At 31.9% G+C, this 24,385-nt stretch overlaps 4 protein-coding genes across 5 annotated transcripts; 1 reads left to right on the top strand and 3 right to left on the bottom strand.

Annotated features, from left to right (window-relative positions):
- Window positions 1-4,327: 4,327 nt before the first annotated feature.
- Window positions 4,328-8,751, bottom strand: LOC107416479 (pentatricopeptide repeat-containing protein At3g02490, mitochondrial). Of its 2 annotated transcripts, XR_009638705.1 has the most exons (3): window positions 6,703-8,751; window positions 6,267-6,354; window positions 4,328-4,883 (listed from the first exon to the last, which is right to left on the bottom strand). XR_009638705.1 is itself a non-coding variant. In XM_016024962.4 (2 exons), the coding sequence occupies exons 1-2, from the start codon at window positions 8,675-8,677 to the stop codon at window positions 6,350-6,352; spliced, it is 1,980 nt and encodes a 659-aa protein (XP_015880448.2). In that variant the 5' UTR covers window positions 8,678-8,751; the 3' UTR covers window positions 5,921-6,349. The 2 variants fall into 2 exon arrangements, 1 of the variants encoding a protein (XP_015880448.2); XM_016024962.4 differs by lacking the exon at window positions 4,328-4,883 and having other exon boundaries at window positions 5,921-6,354.
- A 1,553-nt stretch (window positions 8,752-10,304) lies between these two features.
- Window positions 10,305-11,077, bottom strand: LOC107416496 (stress-induced protein KIN2). Its single transcript, XM_016024984.4, has 2 exons — window positions 10,841-11,077; window positions 10,305-10,679 (listed from the first exon to the last, which is right to left on the bottom strand). The coding sequence occupies exons 1-2, from the start codon at window positions 10,967-10,969 to the stop codon at window positions 10,608-10,610; spliced, it is 201 nt and encodes a 66-aa protein (XP_015880470.1). The 5' UTR covers window positions 10,970-11,077; the 3' UTR covers window positions 10,305-10,607.
- A 5,781-nt stretch (window positions 11,078-16,858) lies between these two features.
- Window positions 16,859-19,207, bottom strand: LOC107416488 (pentatricopeptide repeat-containing protein At5g38730). Its single transcript, XM_016024976.4, has one exon. The coding sequence runs from the start codon at window positions 18,786-18,788 to the stop codon at window positions 17,019-17,021; it is 1,770 nt and encodes a 589-aa protein (XP_015880462.3). The 5' UTR covers window positions 18,789-19,207; the 3' UTR covers window positions 16,859-17,018.
- A 149-nt stretch (window positions 19,208-19,356) lies between these two features.
- On the top strand, window positions 19,357-23,697 carry LOC107416487 (uncharacterized). The gene is made up of 8 exons (XM_016024974.4): window positions 19,357-19,521; window positions 20,641-20,760; window positions 20,849-20,995; window positions 21,532-21,678; window positions 21,763-21,912; window positions 22,249-22,346; window positions 22,792-23,002; window positions 23,324-23,697. Exons 1-8 carry the CDS (start codon window positions 19,443-19,445, stop codon window positions 23,407-23,409), a joined length of 1,038 nt encoding a protein of 345 aa, XP_015880460.3. The 5' UTR covers window positions 19,357-19,442; the 3' UTR covers window positions 23,410-23,697.
- The last annotated feature ends 688 nt before the right edge of the window (window positions 23,698-24,385 follow it).

The raw sequence follows: 24,385 nt of genomic DNA, 5'->3' as shown, positions 1-24,385 counted from the left end.
CAGCGCTCCTCTTTTCTCTAGGACTAGTCTTTTAATTAATTTTTTTCCCCTTTTTTTTTTTTTTTCCCTCTTTAAATTATGAGAGTAACTGATATCTTCTCCAGCTGCAAGCTAGGCGCGTATAACGAGCTCTTAAGGCTATGGATGTATATAATATCATATATTTATATATATTTGTTGTATATGCATTCATTTGATTTGTCTATGTTCTGGTTCTCAATCACCTTAACATTGTCAAGAGTAAAATATGTGTGCGCCCACTTCTAATTAGTTTTAAAGATCCAGAGGACGAGTATTAACTTTGTTTATAATTTTAGGAATTGGTGAAAGATTGAATCATTCTTTATAACAGTTTTTAAGGCATTGATTTTCATAAGATATTTGATGAAAATGAAATCAAATGATCAATTACGTCTAGGAAATTACCATGGTAGATAATAGATTATACTTTTTTTTAAAAAAAATGAGGGTTTCTTGGATGCAAAACTCCACACAACTTATAAAGGAGATATGTGGCACTTGGACAAGAAAAGTGTTGCAAATAAAGCAAAGCTTGAAGATGGGGATTGCAAATCTCAAAAGTGGCCCTAGATTAAGCACCATCTGATATGAGGGTATGTATTGTAAACTAATTATACTAGCAATTCAACCTGATCCTTTATTATAAATTCTATCTCCATTTTGTCTCAAATTTTATTAGTAATTTCTATTTATAATGCATATATATACATAAAAGAAATCATTATTTTTTTTAAACAATAATTTTAAATTTGAATTTTCTAATCTCAATGTCAATAATATATATATATATATATATATATTTGGCAAATATGTATATTATGTAAGATAAGAAAATGAGAGGTTAGAATTGGAAAGGGAAATATGAAAAAGAGAATCAAGAAAACTGAAAATGGCTCCAACCATACGTTAGAACTCTTTAATTAAAGGCTAAGCGTAAAATGCAACCAAACATGAATTTGATCATGGGACAAGAAAGTACCTCATTACAACCTTATCGGCCATTGCATATAGTCTTAAGCAATTACAAAGTAAGAATAGACCAAACACAAAGCAAAGAACAGAGCATTTTAATAGTGTAAAATGACAAAACTGTCCAGGATTAAAGGCAGCTAGACAAATATTTTGTCCCTTTCATCACGTCGCTTCAAACTTCCCCCACCATTAAAAAAAGCATTCCCACTAGTAGATTCTCACTGGCTTTGGACCATAATCTTGTGATTTTTTAATTCAACAAAATCCAAGATAAGTTTAACCCAACATTTGTCTGGATTGCGTGTCTCTATCTTCACTGTGATTAAGAAAAACGACAGTGATCGAGTGCCAACACAGTTTGGTTTTCATAACAAGACAACCAAACAAAACTTGACAGCTTAACAGAACTATGACATAAGGCTGTGCTTTTCTCACGTGTCACTCTGGGATAGGCTATGTTACTTTGCTTTTCATCAGTAACTTCACACCTTGACCCGTGTTATTACAGGCTCATCACTAATTACATTACTCACAACATAATCTTTGTTCTATTATCCATCAAAAAATATTTTTTTTTAATACTCTATAAATTCCATATATATATATATATATATGGACTAACTTTAATTTGAACTAAAGATACATGCTTTGAAGGAAAACATACTCGACTATAACGGAACATGCATAAAGCATAATGTTATATAACTTTAAATTGAAAGGACCAGAAATATGTAGCATTTGAAAAATAAAGACTATACTTTTTTTTATTTCTTATGCAAATATTAAATGGGGTAGGGTCTATCTTAAGCAATTTCCTTTTTTTTTTTTTTTTCTAAAGCTTTTTCTTTTACATGATCAATCAATATATAACAGGTAACCTGTCTTATTGTGAGAAAACTTTTTCTCTGGGGTTTGCTTGCTTATTCTCTGGGCATATATATATATATATATATACATACATATATATGTAAGCTTGAAAATGTGAGGTTAGAAAAATCATTTGTAAAACTATCATTTGAAATTTATTTATGTCATTAAAGCGACCTATTTTGAGGGAGTGTTGCAACAACATTAATAAATAGTCTCTGTATTTTACATTCCTAACTTTGGGAAAAAAGAAGTAATGCATTTGAAATCAGGCATGAACCTAAGATGTTGTCATATAGGCTAGTGTAATGAGTACTACCGCATTGCAAGCAAATTTTGAAAAATAAATAAATAATATATAACACCATTTATTGTGGCTTGTGGAGCATAATGATGAAGGGACAAGTAATGGGGAATACTTATTAATGCAAACTATAATAAAAATGTCAAAACATTATCTACTAGAATGAGAGGGCAGTGTAGGTAAGCATGGATTGTGGAACCCTTTTTATTTTTTGTTTTTTCGTGTTTAAATTTTTCTTTGACAAATCAATGATTAAGAATTACGATTAATTTTGTAATGTCAGCTTTAGCATTATGTAATAAAGACTCTTGGTGTTTCATTAAATGTACATATCATTTTCATCAATTGACATGGATATACAGATTGATTCATATTAAATTTTATGTTCATGCACTTTTTCTGCACACACCACCACCAAGATCTTTGTTTCAGGATTATCTGTACGGATTCTTTATTTCAAACAGTCAAAGAAATTCTGCAATTTTTTTCAGTACGAAAAGGCACAGTAACAAAATCTAAATTGCTATGCCTTGGAACAAATATTAATATAGTCATTAAGGTAAAGAAAACGGATACATATCAACTGCGAACATGTCTAGTTGTTGAGTTTTAGAAGTTGGACACAGTCAAAACAAATAGGATAAACCAAATGAGTAGGAAATAATTGTTGTTCCACTATTTATTGAGGTTTGAATTGTGAGACAGTCTTACACTTTCCCCTTTTTATTTCCTCTCTGAACAAACATATTAAGTATAGACCCACATGACGCTTGCTTTGGCAGTGCAATTGAAAATGTAAGACATTTCAGAGCAAACCCCATCTTGTCTCCATATGTCAAAACCCACTCTGCAACTCTTTCCTCCTCCACTCAAATTTTCTTCATCATCAGAGAGATCTGATTTCCACTACCATGAATTTTTTTTTTTTTTTTTTCTCTTTTCTTCTCATTTTTTTTTTGTGGGGTTGGTTTTTAATGATTCTCAGGAGCAGGCTATCTCTTCCAAAGATTGGTTCTAAAAACAAGTTTAAAAACATGCTGCACCATGGAATCTGATAGCTGATGTTGATTATGTTCATCTGATTGTACAACAAAGGCTCTAATTGTATGTTTAATGACATTGGCAATTCTACAAACATCTTGATAATCTCTGAGCATTTCTTCATGATAGCAGTTACTTATGTGCTAAATGTATCAAAAAGTGCTTTTAAGGATAATGGGTATCTTTTGTTTGGCCATAATTGGTGTGCTTCTCTCCCTATAGCTAGCTCCTAATAAGGCTGAAGAAGCTGTTCAAATTTTCATTTTCTGCATATTTCTTTGGTGATGGTCGGGAGGGAGATATATATCAGAAAATATATATATATATATATATATATTAAAAAAATAAAAGTAAAAAGAAGAAAAAATAAGTTGTGTCCCAATTGTGAATTCATTGACAGGAAAGTGAAAGTGATTAAAAATGTCCACGAGAAGAAAGACAATCATGGTACCAAATAGTTTAGGGAAAGCTGGTTTGTGGAAACACGGTGTCCCATCTTTCTCTACTTTGATGATGATTGATGTTTTTAACATCTCCTAACAGACCCCAATCCAAAATCACTTTATATCACCGCCATAATTTGGTCCTTTAGCCCATGCGTCTCTCTTTAACTCTCTGTAAAAACTGTTTAAAACATGATGACCATTTTCTCTTTTCCCTCCCCTCTCTCTCCACTACTTTGGCCTGTTTTTCCTTTTTGGTGAGAAAATTTGCCCCCCTTAAAGGTCACTGACCAACTGTTTCAAAGCTCCAAGGGTCTGTTTGGAATTTCATCCACTAAATAAAAGTGAAGGATCTAAATCATGAGGTCAAAGTTTCTTTGTTTTTTAATTTTTTTATTTTATTTTATTTTTTTTGAAATAACATTTTCAAATCCTACAGTGTTAAAGGGAGACTTGGTATCATGGTTTCTGTTGATTGTGTTTCAAATGATACTTTTGCTTCCTGTTTAGCTCTACAAAATGGTCGAATAAAGCTCCAAAAGAAAAATAAAACAATTTTTTTTTAGTACATGACCAAACAAGAGCGTAACTTTTAGATGTTCCCTGAAAATAATTTTGTTCAAGTATATGGACAAAAACAAAGGCTAAGCAGTAGACAATTCTGCTGATAAACCATGACAAACAACTGAATCTACAAAAGTTTCAATGTTTATGAACACAAACAAGAACCATAACAATGGATGACAAATCATTATCATACTGTCTATGTTTCATACACGATAGAATTGATCATCATCTATAGCTAATCTAAAGCTAAACTTAGAGTGGGGTTGATTCAATTTTTTTAGTCCCCCTTCAACTGCATAGAGAGCCTTATTGTAAAAACAGAGATGCTACGCACATGGATGGGAAGCAATAGCCACTAATCATCGAGCTGATGATGGCATTTTGTCACACTGTCTGTTACAACATTACTTGTCCTTTATTTCTTTGCTCCAAATTCCCAATTCATTAAAAAAATAAAAAATAAATAATCATAAATGCGGTTGAAAAATGTATCTTACAGAAACCTCCAAGAAGAAATTTCCTCTAATTTTTCTAAGAGAGAAAAAATTTCGTGGAGAATGACACTAAACCTTGTCCACTGCCATGTTGAGTCACACTCATCACGTTTTGCTCATCGTTTAGTCTCATTCTATCCATTTGGCCGCCAGTTTGGCAAAGCCTGTCTTCTCCTGAAAAAAAGCTCATGCAACTATAGTTTCTTACTGTTTCTTACTAAAATGATCAAACTTAGTTACGAAAATGATGAATAGTAAACAAAACTAAGAATCTTAATAATCAATTCTGCAGAAACTATCTTATTCCATGAATGGATTTATCGCATTTGATGTATATGTCGAAGAAGAAAAGAGAAAAATAGAATTATTATCCAGAATTTTACTAGCCAAAATGACTTCATAAGAACCACAAGATCAGTATCATGGTTTTGGTTCAGCAACAGAATGAAACACAGATTAGCAAAAATGAACAAGTAATGCCCAACTACAATTACTAGTTGCATCTATCAATGAAGATGTAATTGATTTCTTTTCTAATTGTGTATGATTTGAAGTTTTAACAAATATCAAACACCTTCAAAAGCATTTTTCCTCTTCTTCCTTCCTTATCAGAAAATTCCACCATCTTGTGGCCTACTGGGTGGTCCACACGGAAATATGTGGTACACAAAATGTGTTGCTCCACAATGTGATATCAATTTCAATTTACGTAAGCATATCAAACTTTATTATTTTGAAGAATCTCGAAAACTAATGATAAAATTCAGGACAAAAACAAAAAAAAAAAAAAAATTGATAAAAAATTAAATAGATAAGATATAACAGCAGTCGAAGTACTATTACAAATCTGGAAAAACCACATTTTCCACATGCTAAAAAAAATATTAAGTTTCATTTTAAAAGGGTAATATCTCATGGTCATCACCATAGATACAGCATGAGAAAGTGAAATATTATAATAAATACGGTTTTATATAACACGAAAAAAATAGATGGTATCTTATTGTCGAAAGAAAGATTAAATTTGATCTCGTCTTTCAATTCTGGGGAGAAAAAATAAATAATGGAACAAGTATTAGAAAGTATTTTATTATTGATAAATTGCAAATGTACGTAGCTGAATAGTAATTATTAAAAAAAAAAAAAACAATAATTACTTATTATCTAATATTTTAATGCATATGGAAAAACATAATAATACATCCAGGTAAAAGTATATGCTTCAAATACAGCAATAATCAACTGTATACACCACTTACGCCGCAAGACTTCTAATTCATGTTTGGTTTGAATATTTTTCAATTTTGATTTTGAAAACTCACATACAATAACTGATAAAACTGAAACCCAAATTGATTCCATTTTAACTGGGAACTTTCTTTGTCCCTTAGAAAACCGTGGCTCAAAAGGAAGTTCGTTAATAGAGCTCCAACTATGGATTTGGAGAGCTATTGAAAGAATACCCTACTTTTAACACCATAAGAAGATAGCCCCTCATTATCAACCAAAATACAGAAAAACATATATCTTTTGAAGATATAATATAAATCAGAATACCAAGACTTTACGAGTGAGATCATGATCAGGAAGTCTATAGAAACTCTTCCAACAGGTTGTCAATGAAACTTCAAGACGCCTACTTAACCTGCATAAGTATTTACCATAACATTAAAACCCAATAAGCTTCAAACCCTGGACCACTGCGGTTGATTAATTTCATAGAACCCATCAACATTCATATCATTCAGCATTTAAAAGAACAAAAAATGAATGCAAAACTTGAACAACTTGAACTTTATTAGCCACTGAAAATAGTTGATCTCACGCTCTCCTTGTCAATGAATTTTGATGGTGAAACAAAGACAAATTCATACCAAAACTTTTGAACATTTGCCTTGCTATAGCCTTAAAATTACAATAAGAAGAGGGGAAAAAAAAAAAAAAAAAAAAAAAAAAGGAAAAACCTAAGCAGCCATTCTAGTGGAAGCAGCACCTTTTACAGTGTTCATGGAACAGAAGAGATTCAAAACATCAGCGTGGTTACGGATGTATCCAGGGCATTTAGAAAGGAAATCTTGAGCTTCAGTATGCCTTCCAGCCTTGAAATAGGCTTCAAATACACGGAGAACCACAGAGATAGATGGAAACCTCTTTGAAGTCATTGCCTTCAGAAACGCTACGGCATCATCACCTGTTCCAGACTTCGAAACATACTCAACAAATGGATCCACAAAGGGCGGGAATCCATGATTTTTCATCATTTCCAAAATATTCAAAGCATATCCAAATCCACCCTCAACCAGTAGCTTACTTATCAAAACTTTGTATGTACTATGCCATGGCTTTAACTGTTTTTCACTGACTAATTCATTTAGAAGCTTGTAAGCATCCATTGCTTTGTTCTTTCTGCAATATGCAATTACGAGCGAATCAAAAGCATAACCAGCAGAGTTGGCACCCTCTTTCTCCACCATCTTTTGTAAGCAACTAGAAGCCTTATCAAGATCCCCAGCTACACACAGTCCCTCAATTAATGAAGCCCATGTCTTAGAACTGCTCCCAAACACTTCCATACCATCCACAATCTCAATCGCTTCATCCTTTTTGCCAGCACTACCGAGCTGGAATGCGATTTTGCTCTGTAGATTATTACTAACAACATACCCACCTTCCTCCATTGCTTTCAAAACCTTGCTGCACTCTCCATATCTACCAACGCTGTTTAGAGACTTAAGAACTGAATCAAGCATAGAATTTGTTAATGCATTCCCACTCTCTGTAAAAATCCTCACAACTCTGTAAAACAGACCCATATCAAGCTTCTTATCTACAACTATTTTCTTCAATAGAAAGGTACAACAATGCACGGAAGGTTTATTTGCACCAGCCATTGCGTATTCATACAAATCCACAGCATCCTTCAACATTTTCCTCTTGCAGAAACGTCCTAAAACCTTAGCATAAACCTCCACCTCCATATCATATCCTTTACTCCTCATTTCATCTACTACTTTCCAAAACCTGTCAATGCAATCTTCCCTACCCAAAACCTGTGCCACAGCATTATAAGTTTGCTGATCATGCCTAAACAGCCCATTCTCGTCTAGCCATCGAAAAAATATCAACGCTTTCGTCGGCTCTGTACCTAGACTATCCAACACCAATTTAACCAAATCACTTGAAAATGTCACATTCAAATCCTGTAGTTGCTTCTCAACATCATCCCCCCACACCTCATTTCTAATAATCTTAGACATCCTTGAACAAATCTTCTCCGACGAATTGTCTATGGACCCCAAGGCAAAGACCCCTCTTAACTTCTCAACATCACCATCCATACCTTCCTTCTCAAATTTCTCCAAAACCCTGTCACGCACGCCTTTAGATACACCATACCCTTTTTTCTTCATCATATGAACCAAATCCCAAAACTCCTGCATAAGCCCATTAACACCCAGAATACCCAACATCAAGTTATACGATTTGGAGCTCAACCTCTCACCGTCACTCTCCAAAACCCAATCAAAAAACCTTCTTGCAACATTGGGACAACTATCCAGCTTCCCTAAAACACTCAATATCAATTCATGGCTAATAACAATATTATTCAACTCCAAGTCCTTCCTGATATCATCCACACCCCTGTGTTTGGAGAAAATATCGGATATGATAGCATGATCGGAATCCTTAAGTTCAAAAGCCTGTTCGGATGAGAAACTCCGAGAAAAAATGGAGGGATTTGTGGGGTTAATGGTGTTCGCAAAGAAGCGAGGAACAAAAGCAGTGGGTACCAGTGAAGGTGAAATCTTGTCGTCGTGAATAGAATGGTTGTGGAGGAGTGATGTGAGAAAGCGAAAAGATTGAAGATTGGATTCGGATTGTACCTGGGAATGCGAAGGGTGAACAGGAAGACGAGCCCAAGAGCGACTTCGAGCTCGGAGAAGAAGCTGATGCCATGGTTGTCTCATCTTTAGGGTTTTGAATGCACAATACTTTGCAGCTAAAGCTCTCAGTATACAATTAAGAGAGGAACAGAGACAGCCACAGAGAGGGTTTTAGATTGGTTGGGCTTTGGGTCAAGTGTAGGATTGGGTGGTTTTGGGCCAAGTATACAGTGAAATACTTAAACACTAACTTTTTTTTTTTTTTTTCTGTTTTTTGAGTGGGATATCATACTTGAATAATCAGAAAAATTAATTAATATTTTGACATAATTATTTTTTTTAAAATATGGCAGAAGATTTTAGTAATAAAATAATTTATTCTCTTGTAAAAGTCCCAAATTAATGTTGTTTTTATTAAAAAAAATAATACCAAACACTAAACATGTAGTGAATCTTAAATATTAATCATGTAGTTAGTATTTTGATAAGAAATAATACTCTCTTTTTTTATAACTAATATTCACTTTGAATAAATACATTTCAAAAACTAAAAATAAAAATTGACCCATTTTCTTACTAATTAACCAAAATGGTCTGATTTGTGTGTTTCCTGGACTATTTTATATAAAAATCTTGTTTATTATTTGGTATTATAAGTACATCATTTTTATATTAAAATATGAGCATGGATACTAAACATAACTATTTTTTTAAGTAACTATAATTCTGATCATTATACAAAATCTAAGCGGATATTTTTTCCTACTATTTAAACTATATTAGATTGCATTATTCATAAGTTTTTATTTTATTATCTATTTTAGTAGATTCTGAAATTCGAAGCTTAACAAGATTTGGATCTGTGAAGAATGTTGAATTTTGCTACTCGTTTAATTTTTTCATAGGGTTGAGAAAAGGTTTAATTTGAGGACATTATTTATCTAAAATAACAAGCATACCATGTACACAATTTGAGATGTCTCCTTTTTGTCTTCTTTTTTTTTTTTTTTTTTTTTGGGTTTGGGGTGGGGGGGAATAAATTGAGATGTTTCTAGCCAAATAGTTATTATTACAACCCTTATTTACTCGAATCTTTCTCTAGTAGTGTTGCAAAATAACTCCCAAAAAAAAAAAAAGAAAAAAAGAAATTCAAGAATTGTTCTTTTGGTCAGAATATCAGTAATGTAATTTCTACCATCTTTAAAGAACAATTAGGATTGGATACATCATACATATGATTATGGTAGAAATTACTAAATATCCTCAAATATGGTGAAAATGACAATTACAAGCTGCGAGGAAGAGTTTCTGCCTTGATAACTGGCCAAGGAGCAGAAGGAGAAAAAAAAAAAAAAAACTTTCCAGGTATCTGAAGTGGCTGCTCTAAGATCAGCTGCCCCAATTTTTTTTTTTTTTTTTTTTTTTTTTGTGTGTGTGTGTGTGTGTGTGTGTGTTTTCGATTAATCATTAGCAATCCAACCCACAGATTCCCTTTGAGGTCATTCTCTTGGTTTCCTCACTTATGTATATGTGCTCTTGAAGTGAATATACATTCTTGCAAAGATTAGAGAGAAAACCCAGTGGAAAGGGTCCTAATTGCCAAATGTAAAACTAGTAGGAAATTAATGTTAATCCTTCGCAGGTACTTACTACTAAAAAAATTAGCTAGATATTACCCAAACAGAGAAATTAAATAAATAACACAGAGATATTCTTTCAAAATCAACTTATGATTTAAACTTTATGAACTGAGTTGAGAACTTACAACAGACAGTCCTCTTCTTTCAAACAAAAATAACATTAACAAGCAGCTCCTCATTAACAAGGAGCAGAAAACAATGATGAAAAATGGACAAAAAAACCCAGATGAGCTTCAGACCCTCCATGGGAGGAGCTCCCTTCTTTGTTCGAAAGAGACAATAAAACAAAAAAAAACAAAAAAAGAGCCTAAAATTAAAAACAATAAGAAGGCCTAAGTGAAATCAAGGTAGATCAGATTTGTCCATTGAAGTTTTCATTTCATTCCAGTTGCATCCTTAACTGCATCAGCAGCTCCCTGTGCCTTTGCCTTCATCTGCTGACCAGCCTACAAAACAACAATTCCCAAAACCATGACATACAACTTATTAACATTATTCATACTATATTATATATACATATATATATATATATATATATATATATATATATATATGTAAATGTATAATTGTACATAATAAATAAATTTTGAGAGTAGAAAATGAGAACCTCCTGCACTGATTCCTTGGCTGATTGAGCAGCATTGCTTGCCTTGTCCATCATGTTGCCAGCCTTTTCCTGAGCTCGGCCCTTGGCCTCACCAGCATGGTAGCTCATCTTCTGAGAGTTGTCTGCCATTTTTGGTTTCTTTGGTTGTCAAAAAAGAAATACACACACAGACACACAAAATCACACTGGTTTTTATGAAAAGATGATTGATCTCAGGCTTTGATAAATAAGAAGTTGGTGATGAACCCCTCTGTAATTGGCTGGTATTTATATAGTAATCAAGACCCAAGATGATTGACACGTATTCAACCTGTGGAATGCAGCTTGAAACGTGTCAGCTTGGGATTGTTCGGTTTTACACGTGTCGATTTGTTTTTGGAGTATTGAGAGTATTGTGCCGTTTGACTTGGAGTGTATTGGAAGAAAGATCTGAGTATTCCCAGTTTAATGCTTGTTTCCTAAAAATAGGGTTGACGGATTCCGTTCCATGCCTTGACGTCTTTATATATAACTGTTAGACTGCTTATAAATGTATATGTGTGTGTATTGTGTAAATATATACTAGATACATACTCCTGCTATGCACAACATATATAATTGTAATACATTATTTTGATAATATATTATAAAAAAAATTATAATCAAATCAAATATAAAATATCATAAAAATAATATTAAACTAAAATTTTAAATTTAATATAACTAATCCAAATTTTTGAAAAACTTCTCTGAACTTTGAGCGTCCACTACACTTATTAGCATTAATCTCATTGATAAAATTAATCTGTCCAGTCATATTCGAAAATTTATTTTAAAAATTTTATTGATAATAAGTATATATAGATCTTATTTTTTTCAATGTATATTATAAATGTTTGTTAAGAATTAAAAATTTAATATCTATATATAATACCATTCACTTATAAAATTCAAATTTAAAAATGCTTATGTATTTAATTTTTTCCATCTGTAAAATTTAAATTCAAATTCAAATATATGTATATAATTTAATTTAAATTTAAATGTATTTAAATAATATCTTTCTTTTATAGAATTTAAATTTAAATTTAAATAGATTTTTTAATTCTTTGTAAATAATCATCCGTGAAACATAAATGGTTAGTCAAAATTTGAGAATCTATGTACGGAATTTCCTCCCAGTAATTATTGTTGATCATGAAACATAAGTTTAGTACGAAATAACTAATTATAAAATTTGTGTATAGAATCTATAAAAGGAATGGGCATCTTTTATTATAAAATTTAATAATAAACCATGTATAGAAATTTATAATTATAAAATGAATCTAATTCCTTTGTCAACTTCCCTAATTAATTGATGGTTCAATAACTGATCTGGAATCATGATGTAATACACAATAAGTATATAAGAAGTCAATTTTTGGTAATATACCCAATATTATGCCATCTATTCTTAACAATATATATAAATATATATTGAATTGCCGATAAATAAAATTTCATAATTAAATAGTTATAAGGAAATGTCTTTTTAGAAAGTTCAGCATTTGGTACATCAATAATGCCATTTTAATTGTTTTTTAGCACAAATTATAGCATTTGGCAATGGTGAGAAGCAGGATTGAAAAATCCATTAATTGATTTTGATTCTTCAATGTCATCCTGATAAAAAAAAAAAACTGATATTTATCCTTAAAAAAATAATTAAAATTTAAATAGTTCTAGAGATTACAAACTATAATATTATGCGATTATGAAAAAATTTATTCCCTTTATGTACGGCATAATATAAAAATTTAATTGATTTTGATTCTTCAATGACATCCTAATAAGGAAAAAAATAAAAAAATAAAAAAAAACCAAGGAGAGTAATTACTATATATTTGAAGAATTCTATATATCAATAAATTAATATAACAAACAATAGTTACAAATAATCATAATCATGAAAATAGATTATTTCATTGGTAATTTGATATTGGTCCTCAAGTAAAATAATCACGATGTAATACATGGTAAACCACATAATTTTCAATGGTATGTTACCGATTATTGTTGCTCGCTTAGTATTATAAACTTTAATAATTATAGAATGAATTTAATTCCCTTTGTCAACTTCCCTAATTAATTCTTTGATATTTTATTAAAAAATATTGATATTTATTTATTACCAAAAGTAGCCAAGCAATTTGTCATTTACTAATTTGTACTAAGTTCATATACGCAAATTATATAGTGTATTATATATTATATACATATAATATTATATTTTATAATAATAATAATAATAATAATAGTATATTATATTTACTATTTTATTGTATATTATATATATATTTACTTATAGTTTCCAACAATGCTTCTATATTATAATTATTTTACTCAAGACTGGAATTTTTTTTATAAAGAAGATTTCAATTTAATAAAGATACAAAAAAGAAGATAAAAGAGAATAAGATCAGAATGGGTTTAGCAATTAAGATATCTGGTTCTCTAATCGCACGTCATTAAAGCTTCCTGAAATTGATAGAAAAGCAGTAAGACAGGGAATATGAAATAGTAAATTTATTTCCATCCTTGCAACCCTTTTTTAATCTTTCTTCTGGTTATCAGTAATTGGATGTCACGTAAGTTTTATATCTATATATATATATATATTTTTTTATAATATGGAAGGATGATGGTAATTGAGTTCTTCTGGTTTATAATTGGATGTCATGTAAGTTCTTCTGGTTTGTACAATATGGAAGCATTGTTGGACCGACGATGATACTCAGAATAAAATTTATCAGTTGGAAGCAGGTCCTTGTCCACTAATTGCACATACACAAACTATATTTAAAATTAAAAAAAAAAAAAAAAAAAAAAAACAAACAATTTTTCTTTAGTATTTATTAAACAATATTGATATTTGTTTATTACCAAAAGTAGCCAAGTCATTTAGCATCTCATGAAACCTAAAGATAAGGGTTATTATATGAAATTTTTTATACATAAAGACAATTATCCCATATTTTTAACTTTGATTTCCAAATTTTAAAAATAAATACCTCACATTATATGCATCACAAATAATTTTTTTATAGAATTTTTTATATATATGATCGGTGCACGCTTGGATCATTTCATTGTGTTTGTTGAATGAAACTATATATAATAATAATAGAAAGAGGTTTATAGGTTTATTTGAAAGCTAAAACAACAAAAACGAATATTATTTTTCAAATATATAGATTAATTATATAGACCAACCACAAAAACAAAATTTATAATAACTAAAATAAAACCATTTTTTTTATTTCAATCCCAATAAACATAATAGATTCCAATGTGAAAAATCAAACATAAAAAATAATTATAATGTCTAGGACAAATGCTTCATCTTCCTAAATTGCTTCTTGTTCAATGAAGTTGTCACAATATTCGAGAATTTCGATACCACCTTATTGCCAGAACTATCATACTCTTCTTTCTTACATGCTCTTGGTTTAAATAATCTTTTATTTCTTATGTCTTTTCCTTTTTATCTTTTTGTTCTCTATCCTCTTGAAAAAGTTGATAGATATAGGTAAATCTATAATCAGTGAGAATTCTTCATTTAGAAATTTTCCTTCTTTTCCATCAATTTCCACAGCAACATCATCATCTTCAATCAAAAATCCATAGAATGGTTCATGTACATCCTCATGATTAAGATGATTTTTATGAGGATCCATCAAAAAAAGAAAATAAACTGAAATTAAATAAATAAAAAAAATTTAATAACTAAAACAGAAATATGAGAGAATAAAATCCAATATAGTATTGAATACCAAAATTTTAAATAACCGGAAGGTAGCACCTAGTTATTTATAGTTAAATATATTTGACTTATTTGATAAATATAAAATCATATATTTTATTTATTTTAAATTTATTTCAAAAAGTAACTATAATAATGCAATTCTATTACATATAATAATGCAATTCCATATATGGTAAAAACTGTATAATAATGCAATTCCGTATATAGTAAAAATTGTATAATAATGCAATTCCATGTATAGCAATTCTGTGTACGGTAAAAACTGTATAACAATGCAATTTCGTGTATGACAATTCCACTAACTGTAACTAAAAAAAAAAAAAAAAAAACTACCATATACATAAATTAAAAAATAAATACCTCACATTTTAAGCACCTTAAGTAAATAAATAAAATAAAAATAAGAATAAATTCCATTATGGCAATTTCATGTACGGTAGAAGCTGAATAACAATGCAATTTTGTGTATGGCAATTCCACTAACTGTATAAATTTAAATTTCATTATATGAACCTTTTTGTACACAAAGATTGTCCCGAATTTTTTTATTTTGATTTCCAAATTTAAAAAATAAATACCTCACATTATATGGTAAAAACTGTATAATAATGCAATCCCATGTATGGCAATGCCGTGTATGGTAAAAACTGTATAATAAAGCAATTTCGTGTATGACAATTTCACTAACTGTAACAAAAAAAAACTGCCATTTACATAAATTAAAAAATAAATACCTCACATTTTATGCACCATAAGTAAATAAATAAGATAAAAATAAGAATATATTCTATGTATGGCAATTTCATGTATGGTAAAAGTTGAATAACAATGCAATTATGTGTATGACAATTCCACTAACTGTATAAATTAAAAATTATATTATATGAACATTTTTGTACACAAAGATTATTCCAAATTTTTTACTTTGATTTTCAAATTTAAAAAATAAATACTTTACATTATATGCACCATAAATAAATAATAAATTAATAAATTAAATAAAAATAAAAAAGATGATTTTGAAGAAAATTTGGAAAAAAGGTATGCTGACACGTGGCGCATATTCTTCTTCTTTCATATATTATATAGATTGTAGTCTGAATAATAATAAGAGAACAAAATGTATTTATCAACATGGTTGTTTAAATATCTTCATGAAAATAGTTAGCAACAACCAATTAAAGGAAAAATAGAAAAGGGGGATTGCTGACATTGCACAAAATCTTTTTGCAATTTTTTTTTTTCTGTCTCTTTTCCTTTCATTTGTTTATTAAATAATTTACCTAATTTTTCTGATTTAATGGAACGATCTTATAAAGAAAACTATTTTCTTAGGCAAGCCTTATCATCATTATTAACTGGTTGTCCCAAAAGGGTATTATACAAGTCACCTTGACAAAGAATTATTTTGATACATTTAATATGTTTCTAATATTTGATTATCCTATACATTTTTTCAAGTAGGCCTAAACATCTTCAGCCCAATTTCAAGAATAACATTAAATTTTAATTTTTGTTTTAAAAAATTATTCTTAAAAGTAAGTAACGAAGCTAACATTTAATTTTTGAAATAAAGAATAAAATGTTACCCATCTTTAAGTTTCTAACCAAAAAAAAAATTGTAGAAAAAAAAAATGTTTCTAAGAAGAAAAAAATTAACCTGTTTTATTAGAAAAAAAGAAAATTAAAGACCAGTAATTACAAAAAGTACGATACATCGTATGTTTTATTTTGGGTCCTTTGTATGAGGCCCATGCCAAAGGTCTTGCCTTTAGCCAGCCCTTTCGGTGGACTAGAATCCACTCCAAATTCAAAAATTTTCTGCTAAGCGAAAGCCACAAATTTTTACCCCATTGCAGACTTTTATGTGAGGGAGAAAATATCCAAAATCTTTGACCAGGGTGAGAACCAGAACATCTACTTTAGAGAAATTGGTGCCATAAAGGAACATCGCCATCTAGGAAGCTGACCATGCTGCCGTGCTTATGGCTGCATTTCAAATCTTTCCTAGCCTCAATTGGAGTCATATGCATTGTAGAACATAAAGCACTAATCCTTCATCTTTTGTGCTTGAAATGACCCAACTCAGAATGCAATCAAAATAGGCTCTGTGATCTATCAGGTAGAAACACTGTCTCAAACTTTGCAGTTGAGGCCCGAGCCCGCCATCAAAGGTTGCATATAAATACTTGATGAGCAGAGGTATGAATTCATGAATATAAAATCCATCCAGCATGTCAAAAGATTGTTTCCAAATTTGATATTTGACTGATAAACTACCAAATTTGGAACATTGTATCTGTGTAAGCAACATATTGAAAAGGGAGTTTAGGGAAATTGTGTTGCTTGAGGAAAGTAAAACATCGATTCTGCAATGTCTTCCATGTTGTTTCATGACTGCTGCATTTTGTTGATGATACCTTTTGACATCAGGCCCCTCTCGATGACATGATCCCAAAAGACGCGTATAATATCATAATCACTAGCATAAGAAGCATTGAAACATTCATATATCTTACGTGTTATCAGCAACCTCCTATTATACATTTCATCTAACATCACTGTAGCAACACTTGACTTCCCTGCTTTCATGTAAGCATAAGCCAGACTGGTGTATATGACACTATCTCCTAATAATTTTTTCCCCTGCATAAGCTTGAATATTTTTTCAGCACAATCAAGCCTTTCTCTTTTACATAACCTTCTTATTAGTGCCCTGTACAGTGAAACCTCAACACAAAGACCTCTTTTCACAAATTCATCTAGGAGCCTTATTACTGCATCCTCATTCTCTTGGTTGCAATAACCATCTACAATCCATGAATATATGGAATAATTAGGGGAAAATCCAGCATCAAGCATGGAAAATAAAACCTCTTTGGCGCTATCCATCTCCTGCAGCTTGCAGAATCCATGAATCAGTGCTTTGTACGTGAACTGGTCGAGTTTTAATCCAGCCTCGAGCATTTTGTTCTTCACCTTCAAGGCAGATACCATATCACCTATCTTGCAATAAGCATTTATCAATGTGTTACAAGTGACATTGTCAGGTTCAATTTGCCTTTCACTCATCTCATTCAAAAGTTTATTTGCATCTCTTATCCTGCCTTCTTTACACAACATGCGGAGAATTGAATTATAGGTAACAACTCCAAGGAACAGGCCCTTGGCCTCCATAACCTCACGCAACCTCAAAGCTTCTTCAAGGTCGTTCACTCTACAATATCCATCTATTAAAGTGGTGTATGTTACATGATTAGGTTTGGCACCTTTGATTTCTCGGAAAAGCCTTACAGCTTCTCTCATCTTTCCTTCTCTACAAAATCCATAAATTAGGGAATTATAAGTAACAATATCAGGATTTACTCCTGTTCTTTCCATTCTATCTTGAACAGATAAAGCTTCATAGTGCATACCCTTTTTGCAATACAGTGAGATTAATGTATTATATGTGAAAAGATCAGGAAAAACACACTTCGATTCCATCTCACTAACTAAACCTTCAGCCTTCTCTGCATCCCCAGACTTGCTACAGGCATGAATCAACACATTGTATATGTGAATATTCGGAACAACCCCAATTTTAACCATCTTCTTGTAAACTTTCCATACCATATCAGTCAACCTATCCTTAACCAAAGAATTCAAAAGAACCGTACAAGCATGCAAATGAGGCTTAAACCCATGTAACCTCATGTGCTCAAAAACCTGAATTGCATCCTGGGTCATCTTCATATTCGCATAAAATATCAAAAGCCAGCTCAAAATCTGTGAATTTGCATCCAAATCATCGTGGGTACTGACCAAAACATTCAGAACCGACGAAGAAGACAAGAAATCCTTAAGGGAAATTTTTTCAAGCAGTTCTTGTGCAGATCTGAAATGCCTGTGCTTGGTGAGTATGTGAATCATGGTCCAAGAGCACTGCAAGGAGTGCTTGTAATTGGAATTGGGTATCGATTCAACCCATTTGAAGAAATCCCAAGAAAGAGAAACATAGCCATAACGAGAGAGTTGAAGGAGAACTTGCTGGATGGCTGTTGAATTGAAACAAAAACCCGTCTTGGGATTGAACAGCTTGTTCCAATGACCCTTGATTACAATGCTACAAACACTTTGAATGAATTGGGTCTCACCAGGCAAAGAAACCAAACCAGCCATTCAATGAAAAAGAAAGAATCCCCTGAGTGAATTTTGAAACAAAGAAAAAAAATTGTGAACTTTGGATTGGGCTTGCCTTAAACAACAATAAATAAACGAATAGACTTTTCGTTTGCCTTAGTGTATCCCCATAAACAAAAGCAAATTTCCCCACGACTGATGCTGGTGGATTGTAGAGCACCATAAAGGATGCGATTCATGGTAGTGCGAAACAAACTAAAAAGTGTCTGCTCTGCTTCGCGACCAACATTAATGAAAAGCAATGATAAAAAGTAAAACAAAAAGAAGAAGAAGAAGAAGGGGATGGAGTATTTATCAGCAGCTACACAGCCACAGAAGCACAAGAAAGAAGCAGAGCAACGAAGCCATCGAAGGCAGTGAGAACGTGACGAGCGTGATTTTGGAAGTCGACTACACTTTGACATTTTTACCCATCTCTTTAACCGTTAGATTAAATGAACGGCTACCACCAATCCAAGTATCCGTACAGGTGCAAAACTTTGACCCGACCCGACCCGATATTTGTTCGCCTCCTCAAACAGGGAGCCCCATATTCATGAAGTAAAAGCCAGCAGAAGTGTGTATGCTGCTGCAGCTGCTCTTATATTTTTCTGAATAAGAATTAAGAAGTGCAGAGAGGGAAAAAGCTCTACCATGGCAAACAACGACTTGCACAAGAAGAAGAAGAAGAATAAGAAGTCTCCTTTAAAAAACAAGAAGCTACTCGAAAAGGGTTTGTCTTTCAAATTTTTTTTTTTTTAAAGTTTTTGTTTGGATTGATTTTTAACTTTGTTGTTGAGGATATATATCATTCTCTAATTTCATGGGAATGGTTTTCTGTGTCTCTCTTTGCTTATGTAACGACTTTTTGGGTTGTGGGTTCAGGTTAGTAAGTCAGTGCTTTTATGTGTTTTTAACTCAAAAAATGGGTTTTTGTCAATCTTTGAAAGAAAGATTGGTATGCACAAATCTCCAATATAGGAAAATAAGGGTAGTCACAACGATTAGGAGTGCTTGCATTCTGTCAATTAATTTAGGGTCGAATATTATTTATTAGCACCCTTTTTTTATGCTTTTCCAACAATGGATTTGGCAAAAGAATCTCGTATGATTTTGTAACCATGATTTTGGTACTTGCTGTTCCTGAGATTGTTAGTTGTTTTAGTAAAAGGCTATTTCGATGTACCTCTGTAGCTTGCAACATATTGAGTGCAAAAAATGGATGGTAAGAGAAAAACTGAGTGCAACTTGTTTCCAATGCAGTGTCAAAAGTGTATCCTTTTTTTCAACTTTTGCACTCAAATTGACGCTAAAAACTATCCTCAATTCCTACACCATTATTTTACAGCACCACAGAATGAGAAGCTGGTAGCGAGAAAGGATTATTGGGAGGCTAGAGTGTGCCAGACGAGCTGATAGTTTTGAATTTATCACTTGAATAGTCATATAATAAGTTTCTTTTTTATTGTGTACCTCGTGAGCATACTCAGAAATAATATTTAGCTGACAACTCATTAGGTTGCGTGATTTCATCTTGATCAGTGTGAAATTTAACTTCAATAAAATTGAGTGGGAGAAATCGAAGGGAAAAGAGCTGCAATTTGATATAAATATAAATTTATTGGAAGACAATGCTGCATTTGTTTCTCCAACAACTCCTAATTTTAGAATGACAACTTATACCCAATAAGCTGATCCATAGTCACATCCCATCTTGGAGATACTACACTAGATGGAACTACTCTATAATTGATTGAAATGTTTTAAATGGAAGAGAGTTACGAGGCACTACAATGTTCATTGAAATTTGTCAGGACCATCTTACATCCTGTATATCTTTTTTTTTCTCCAGGTAGAAAGTTGAATACAGATGTAGAAATTGTGAAGAACCAAACTACAGAGAAAACAAAAAGAAAAAGAGAGAGACAAAAGAATGTTGACATTGGCAAAGTTGTTCAGATAAGCACTGAAGGTAATAGGGATTTTTTATTCAAGTGGTTTGAAGGATTACTTATATAGTTGGCTAATCTTCTCTTGTTTGCTTCTTTTCGTTCTTTCAGATGATAACTCAACAAAAACAGCCAAAAAAGGAAAAGGACCAAAATCACCCAAGAAGAAAAAATTCAAGAGCTTGGAGAATAGCAGCTCTGTTTTCAAGATTGATCCTGTTAATACTGAGACCAGTGATGGTTTTGAGAAACAAAATGGTATACTTACAGATAATTTGTCGCATTTATGTGTAAATACTTTATTCCTGCAAATGACCCTTGGTTTTGTATTATCTTTTCATGAGTGTTTAGAATTACATGCGCTTTGATGATATTTGTGCATTTAGTGGACTTTTATCTTGGTTGGTTCTGGGGTATGATTGAAATTATCAATATCAATGCAAAATTTTGCTTCGTTTTTTTTTTTAATATGCTAGCTCATGTCATTACTCTTTATTTTCTTCATTAAATTCTAAAAGAATTGGATTGGCACTATCAAGCATCATGCGTATTTTTCTATCCTACAATTCTGGTTGGTCAAATCTTATTGTTGAGTGGTTGGTGGAATCACAGACATGGAAGTCTTGGTTTTCATTGGATGGCAGTGTCATAGAATAGAACGTACATGACCTTGAGAAAGATTATGTATTCAGAACTGATGATCCTTGTTTCATCTGAGAAAAGTGTCATCTGATTACATTATTTGTAGTTATACTTTAAAATTCATCTATCAATCAGTATTCCTTTTCTTATAGGAGACTCAAAGAAAGCTAGGAAAAAAAGAAGGAAGGAACAGAGTTCAACAAAGAAGAATGTGGGGCTGGACAGAGGAGGACAAGCTGATATGAATGAGGTTTCTCATGTCTCTTTAGCAGATGAGGACTGCTTGCAAGGGATGAAAGGTATGATATGCTGAGTGTGGAGTATTACCTATGTTCATTTGCTCAGATTCTGGCTACAATAGATAAACAAAATTTAAAATGTAGGCAAGTCAAAGGAAGGTAAGAAAAAGAAAAAGAGGGAACATGATTCATCAAAAGAGGCTGACAAGTCAAAGAAAGAGGAAGGAGGAGCTTATAAGAGTGATGTCTATCTTATCTCTTCAGGCGATGAAGATGACTCAAAAGGAATGAAAAGTATGACTTATTATATATAATGTTTTTTTTTTTTTTTTTTTTTTGTATGCTTAAAGTAATCTGAAGCCAGAAAAACATTTTAAATCTTCGAATAGCTGCAGAATTTAATGCATGTGTTCGCTGGATTTTGAGCTCAGCGTGTCTTCTTTTAGTGGTGTTAAACATGATCTATTAAACCTATACTGCCATTATTTTTCCTTGTTCTGTTTATATCTATTTCGGTTTATCATCATTTTCCTACATTCTATGGGGATTAATTTTGAGATATATTTTTCTTTAACATTTGGTGGCACACTTTAGTATTTGTTTTCTTATTAAGAGTTCTACAAACTGCAGAGTGGATTAAGGACTACTATCAAAGTAGACAAGGGCTAGATATACTGCAACAAAAGATAGATGAATTTTTAACTGCTCATGAGGAACAATTGGAACAGGTAAATTTTTCCCTTACAACGATTCTTAATTTATTTTTATTTTAATTTCCCTTAACGTATTTCCCTCCTAGAACTGCCACTCACATGTGCATATAAATTCTCCTGCTGAAAGTCAAGTGAGGTTTACTTGTTCCGTAAACTAAAATGTGTTTTCTTTGCATTTCAATTGTTTGCTTGTATGAAAAACTGGATGGACTATATGGTTTTTTGTGTACCTGTTCTACAAATTTATTCATGATGGTATAAGACAAATTCCAGTATTATACTTCTGTCTTGGTATTTCTGCATGTTATTCCCATTTTACCGATCTTTGATCTTATGTTGGTTAAATTTTTAGTGCATGCTCCTTAAATTAATGCATAAATTGGTTATGCATATTCTATAGTCTTTTCATCTTGAGACCATGTGGGTCATCCTCAGGTTATGTTTTTTTGGCACAATGCAGGAAAGAAAAGAAAGAGAAGCCCAAGCTGCAGAAGGGGGATGGACTGTTGTCACACATCATAAAGGAAGGAAAAAGACTACAGATGTTGAAAGTGGAGTTACTGTAGGCTCTGTTGCCCAGGCAGCTGTGGAGGACAAGATGGCCAAAAAGAAGGACAAAAGTGTTGGGCTCAATTTCTACCGGTTCCAAAGAAAGGAAGCCCAGAGGAATGGTATGATGACTCTATTTTGTAAACTATTAATGTGCTATCTGATTCAACCACTTTTTACTTTAACTGTTAAAGCATATTTTTGAAGACTGAATATGAAACTTTTAACTTAAACCTCGGGAAAAAAGAATATATTTCTGTTTATTTGTTCCTGTTGTTATATGATCATTTGTTCATCCGTAGGTTTCTTTTCTATTTTTCATTAGATTTTAGTTCGAAGATGTTTTAGCTGTAAGCTTGCTTGATCCTAGGAGCATCAATCTGCAGTCGCTCATGATGTCTATCAACTATTGAAACCAAGAATGTATATTGATTTCCTTGCAGAGATTATGATGTTGCAAAGCAAATTTGAGGAGGACAAAAAGCGTATACAGCAGCTCCGAGCAGCTAGGAAGTTTCGTCCATACTGAAAGTTGCGTATGCTTTCTACAAAAAGTCACTAGATGCTGTAGAATTGTGCATTTTATGCTGAAGGGTTAGAACATTAGAAGCATAGGGCTCCTTCACATTACCCTTTCAGCCTTTACAATTTCATTGTTGCATCATACAACCATAGTCAACATTTTTTCTTATTTATATTTGAGATCAGGCGGTTCTCACTTGCTCAGTAGGATGCAAGCGTTCATTCTATGTCTGGATTTTTGGCACCTTAATCAAAAATTTTCAGTGGATTTATTTAATTATAATATTCCTACCAAGCTTGTATACTTTGTTATGAATCTGAAATCAACTATATAAATTGTAACCCATTTGACTTCCTCGACATTAAGCATTCGTTGGATGCCGTGGAAACAATTTAAAATTCATGACAAGTTGGGTTATCATAGTAACAGTATTTGGACCCATTTCTTGGAAAAGTAGCTTTATATCTTTCTTCTGGCACTTGCCAGCATTTTCCAGCCTGTTTTTTATATATATATTTTTTCACTTGCTGATCAAGTTTGACAGCTCTGCTGCCTTATTGGTCCCGTCTAAATGCTCATTGCGTTGCAATTATGCCACCTAAAAGCAGCAAATGTGAAGAGACATTTGAAATACACCACCCTCTTCCAAGAATTTCAAGAAGTAAAAATAAAGGCTCTAATGAAATATATAACTCTTTTTATCAATGTGAATATACCAATATTCCCTTCTTTATAGAAATATATTAAAACACTTCTATTCCAAAATTTCCACACTTATTCTTCTTCCTCTTGTTGCCGACTTCGGTCTTCTTAAAATTAAAAGTTAAGCTATGTTTTGGAAGTTTGTTGCATCTACTCAAACCTTTTATTATTCCAAATCTTATCTTAATCTCCAAACCATGAGATACAAGTCTTCTCTTCTCTTTTACAAAAATACACTATGACGTTCTGGAAGAGGCTTCTATATCCTCTGAAATTAAAA

This window comes from Ziziphus jujuba, chromosome 4 (genome assembly GCF_031755915.1).
Source record: "Ziziphus jujuba cultivar Dongzao chromosome 4, ASM3175591v1".
Taxonomy (NCBI): domain Eukaryota; kingdom Viridiplantae; phylum Streptophyta; class Magnoliopsida; order Rosales; family Rhamnaceae; genus Ziziphus; species Ziziphus jujuba.
This window is presented reverse-complemented; position numbering and strand designations above follow the sequence as displayed.

What these genes read in the sequence shown, in the direction of transcription:
- LOC107416479 (XM_016024962.4), bottom strand. Translation starts at nt 8,677, where the DNA reads ATGAGACAACCATGGCATCAGCTTCTTCTCCGAGCTCGAAGTCGCTCT.
- LOC107416496 (XM_016024984.4), bottom strand. Translation starts at nt 10,969, where the DNA reads ATGGCAGACAACTCTCAGAAGATGAGCTACCATGCTGGTGAGGCCAAG. An exon ending in CCAAGGAATCAGTGCAGGAG is followed by an intron (nt 10,680 to 10,840) that starts GTTCTCATTTTC and finishes GTTGTTTTGTAG; the next exon opens with GCTGGTCAGCAGATGAAGGC.
- LOC107416488 (XM_016024976.4), bottom strand. Translation starts at nt 18,788, where the DNA reads ATGGCTGGTTTGGTTTCTTTGCCTGGTGAGACCCAATTCATTCAAAGT.
- LOC107416487 (XM_016024974.4), top strand. Translation starts at nt 19,443, where the DNA reads ATGGCAAACAACGACTTGCACAAGAAGAAGAAGAAGAATAAGAAGTCT. An exon ending in TGGTTTTGAGAAACAAAATG is followed by an intron (nt 20,996 to 21,531) that starts GTATACTTACAG and finishes CTTTTCTTATAG; the next exon opens with GAGACTCAAAGAAAGCTAGG. An exon ending in TGACTCAAAAGGAATGAAAA is followed by an intron (nt 21,913 to 22,248) that starts GTATGACTTATT and finishes TACAAACTGCAG; the next exon opens with AGTGGATTAAGGACTACTAT.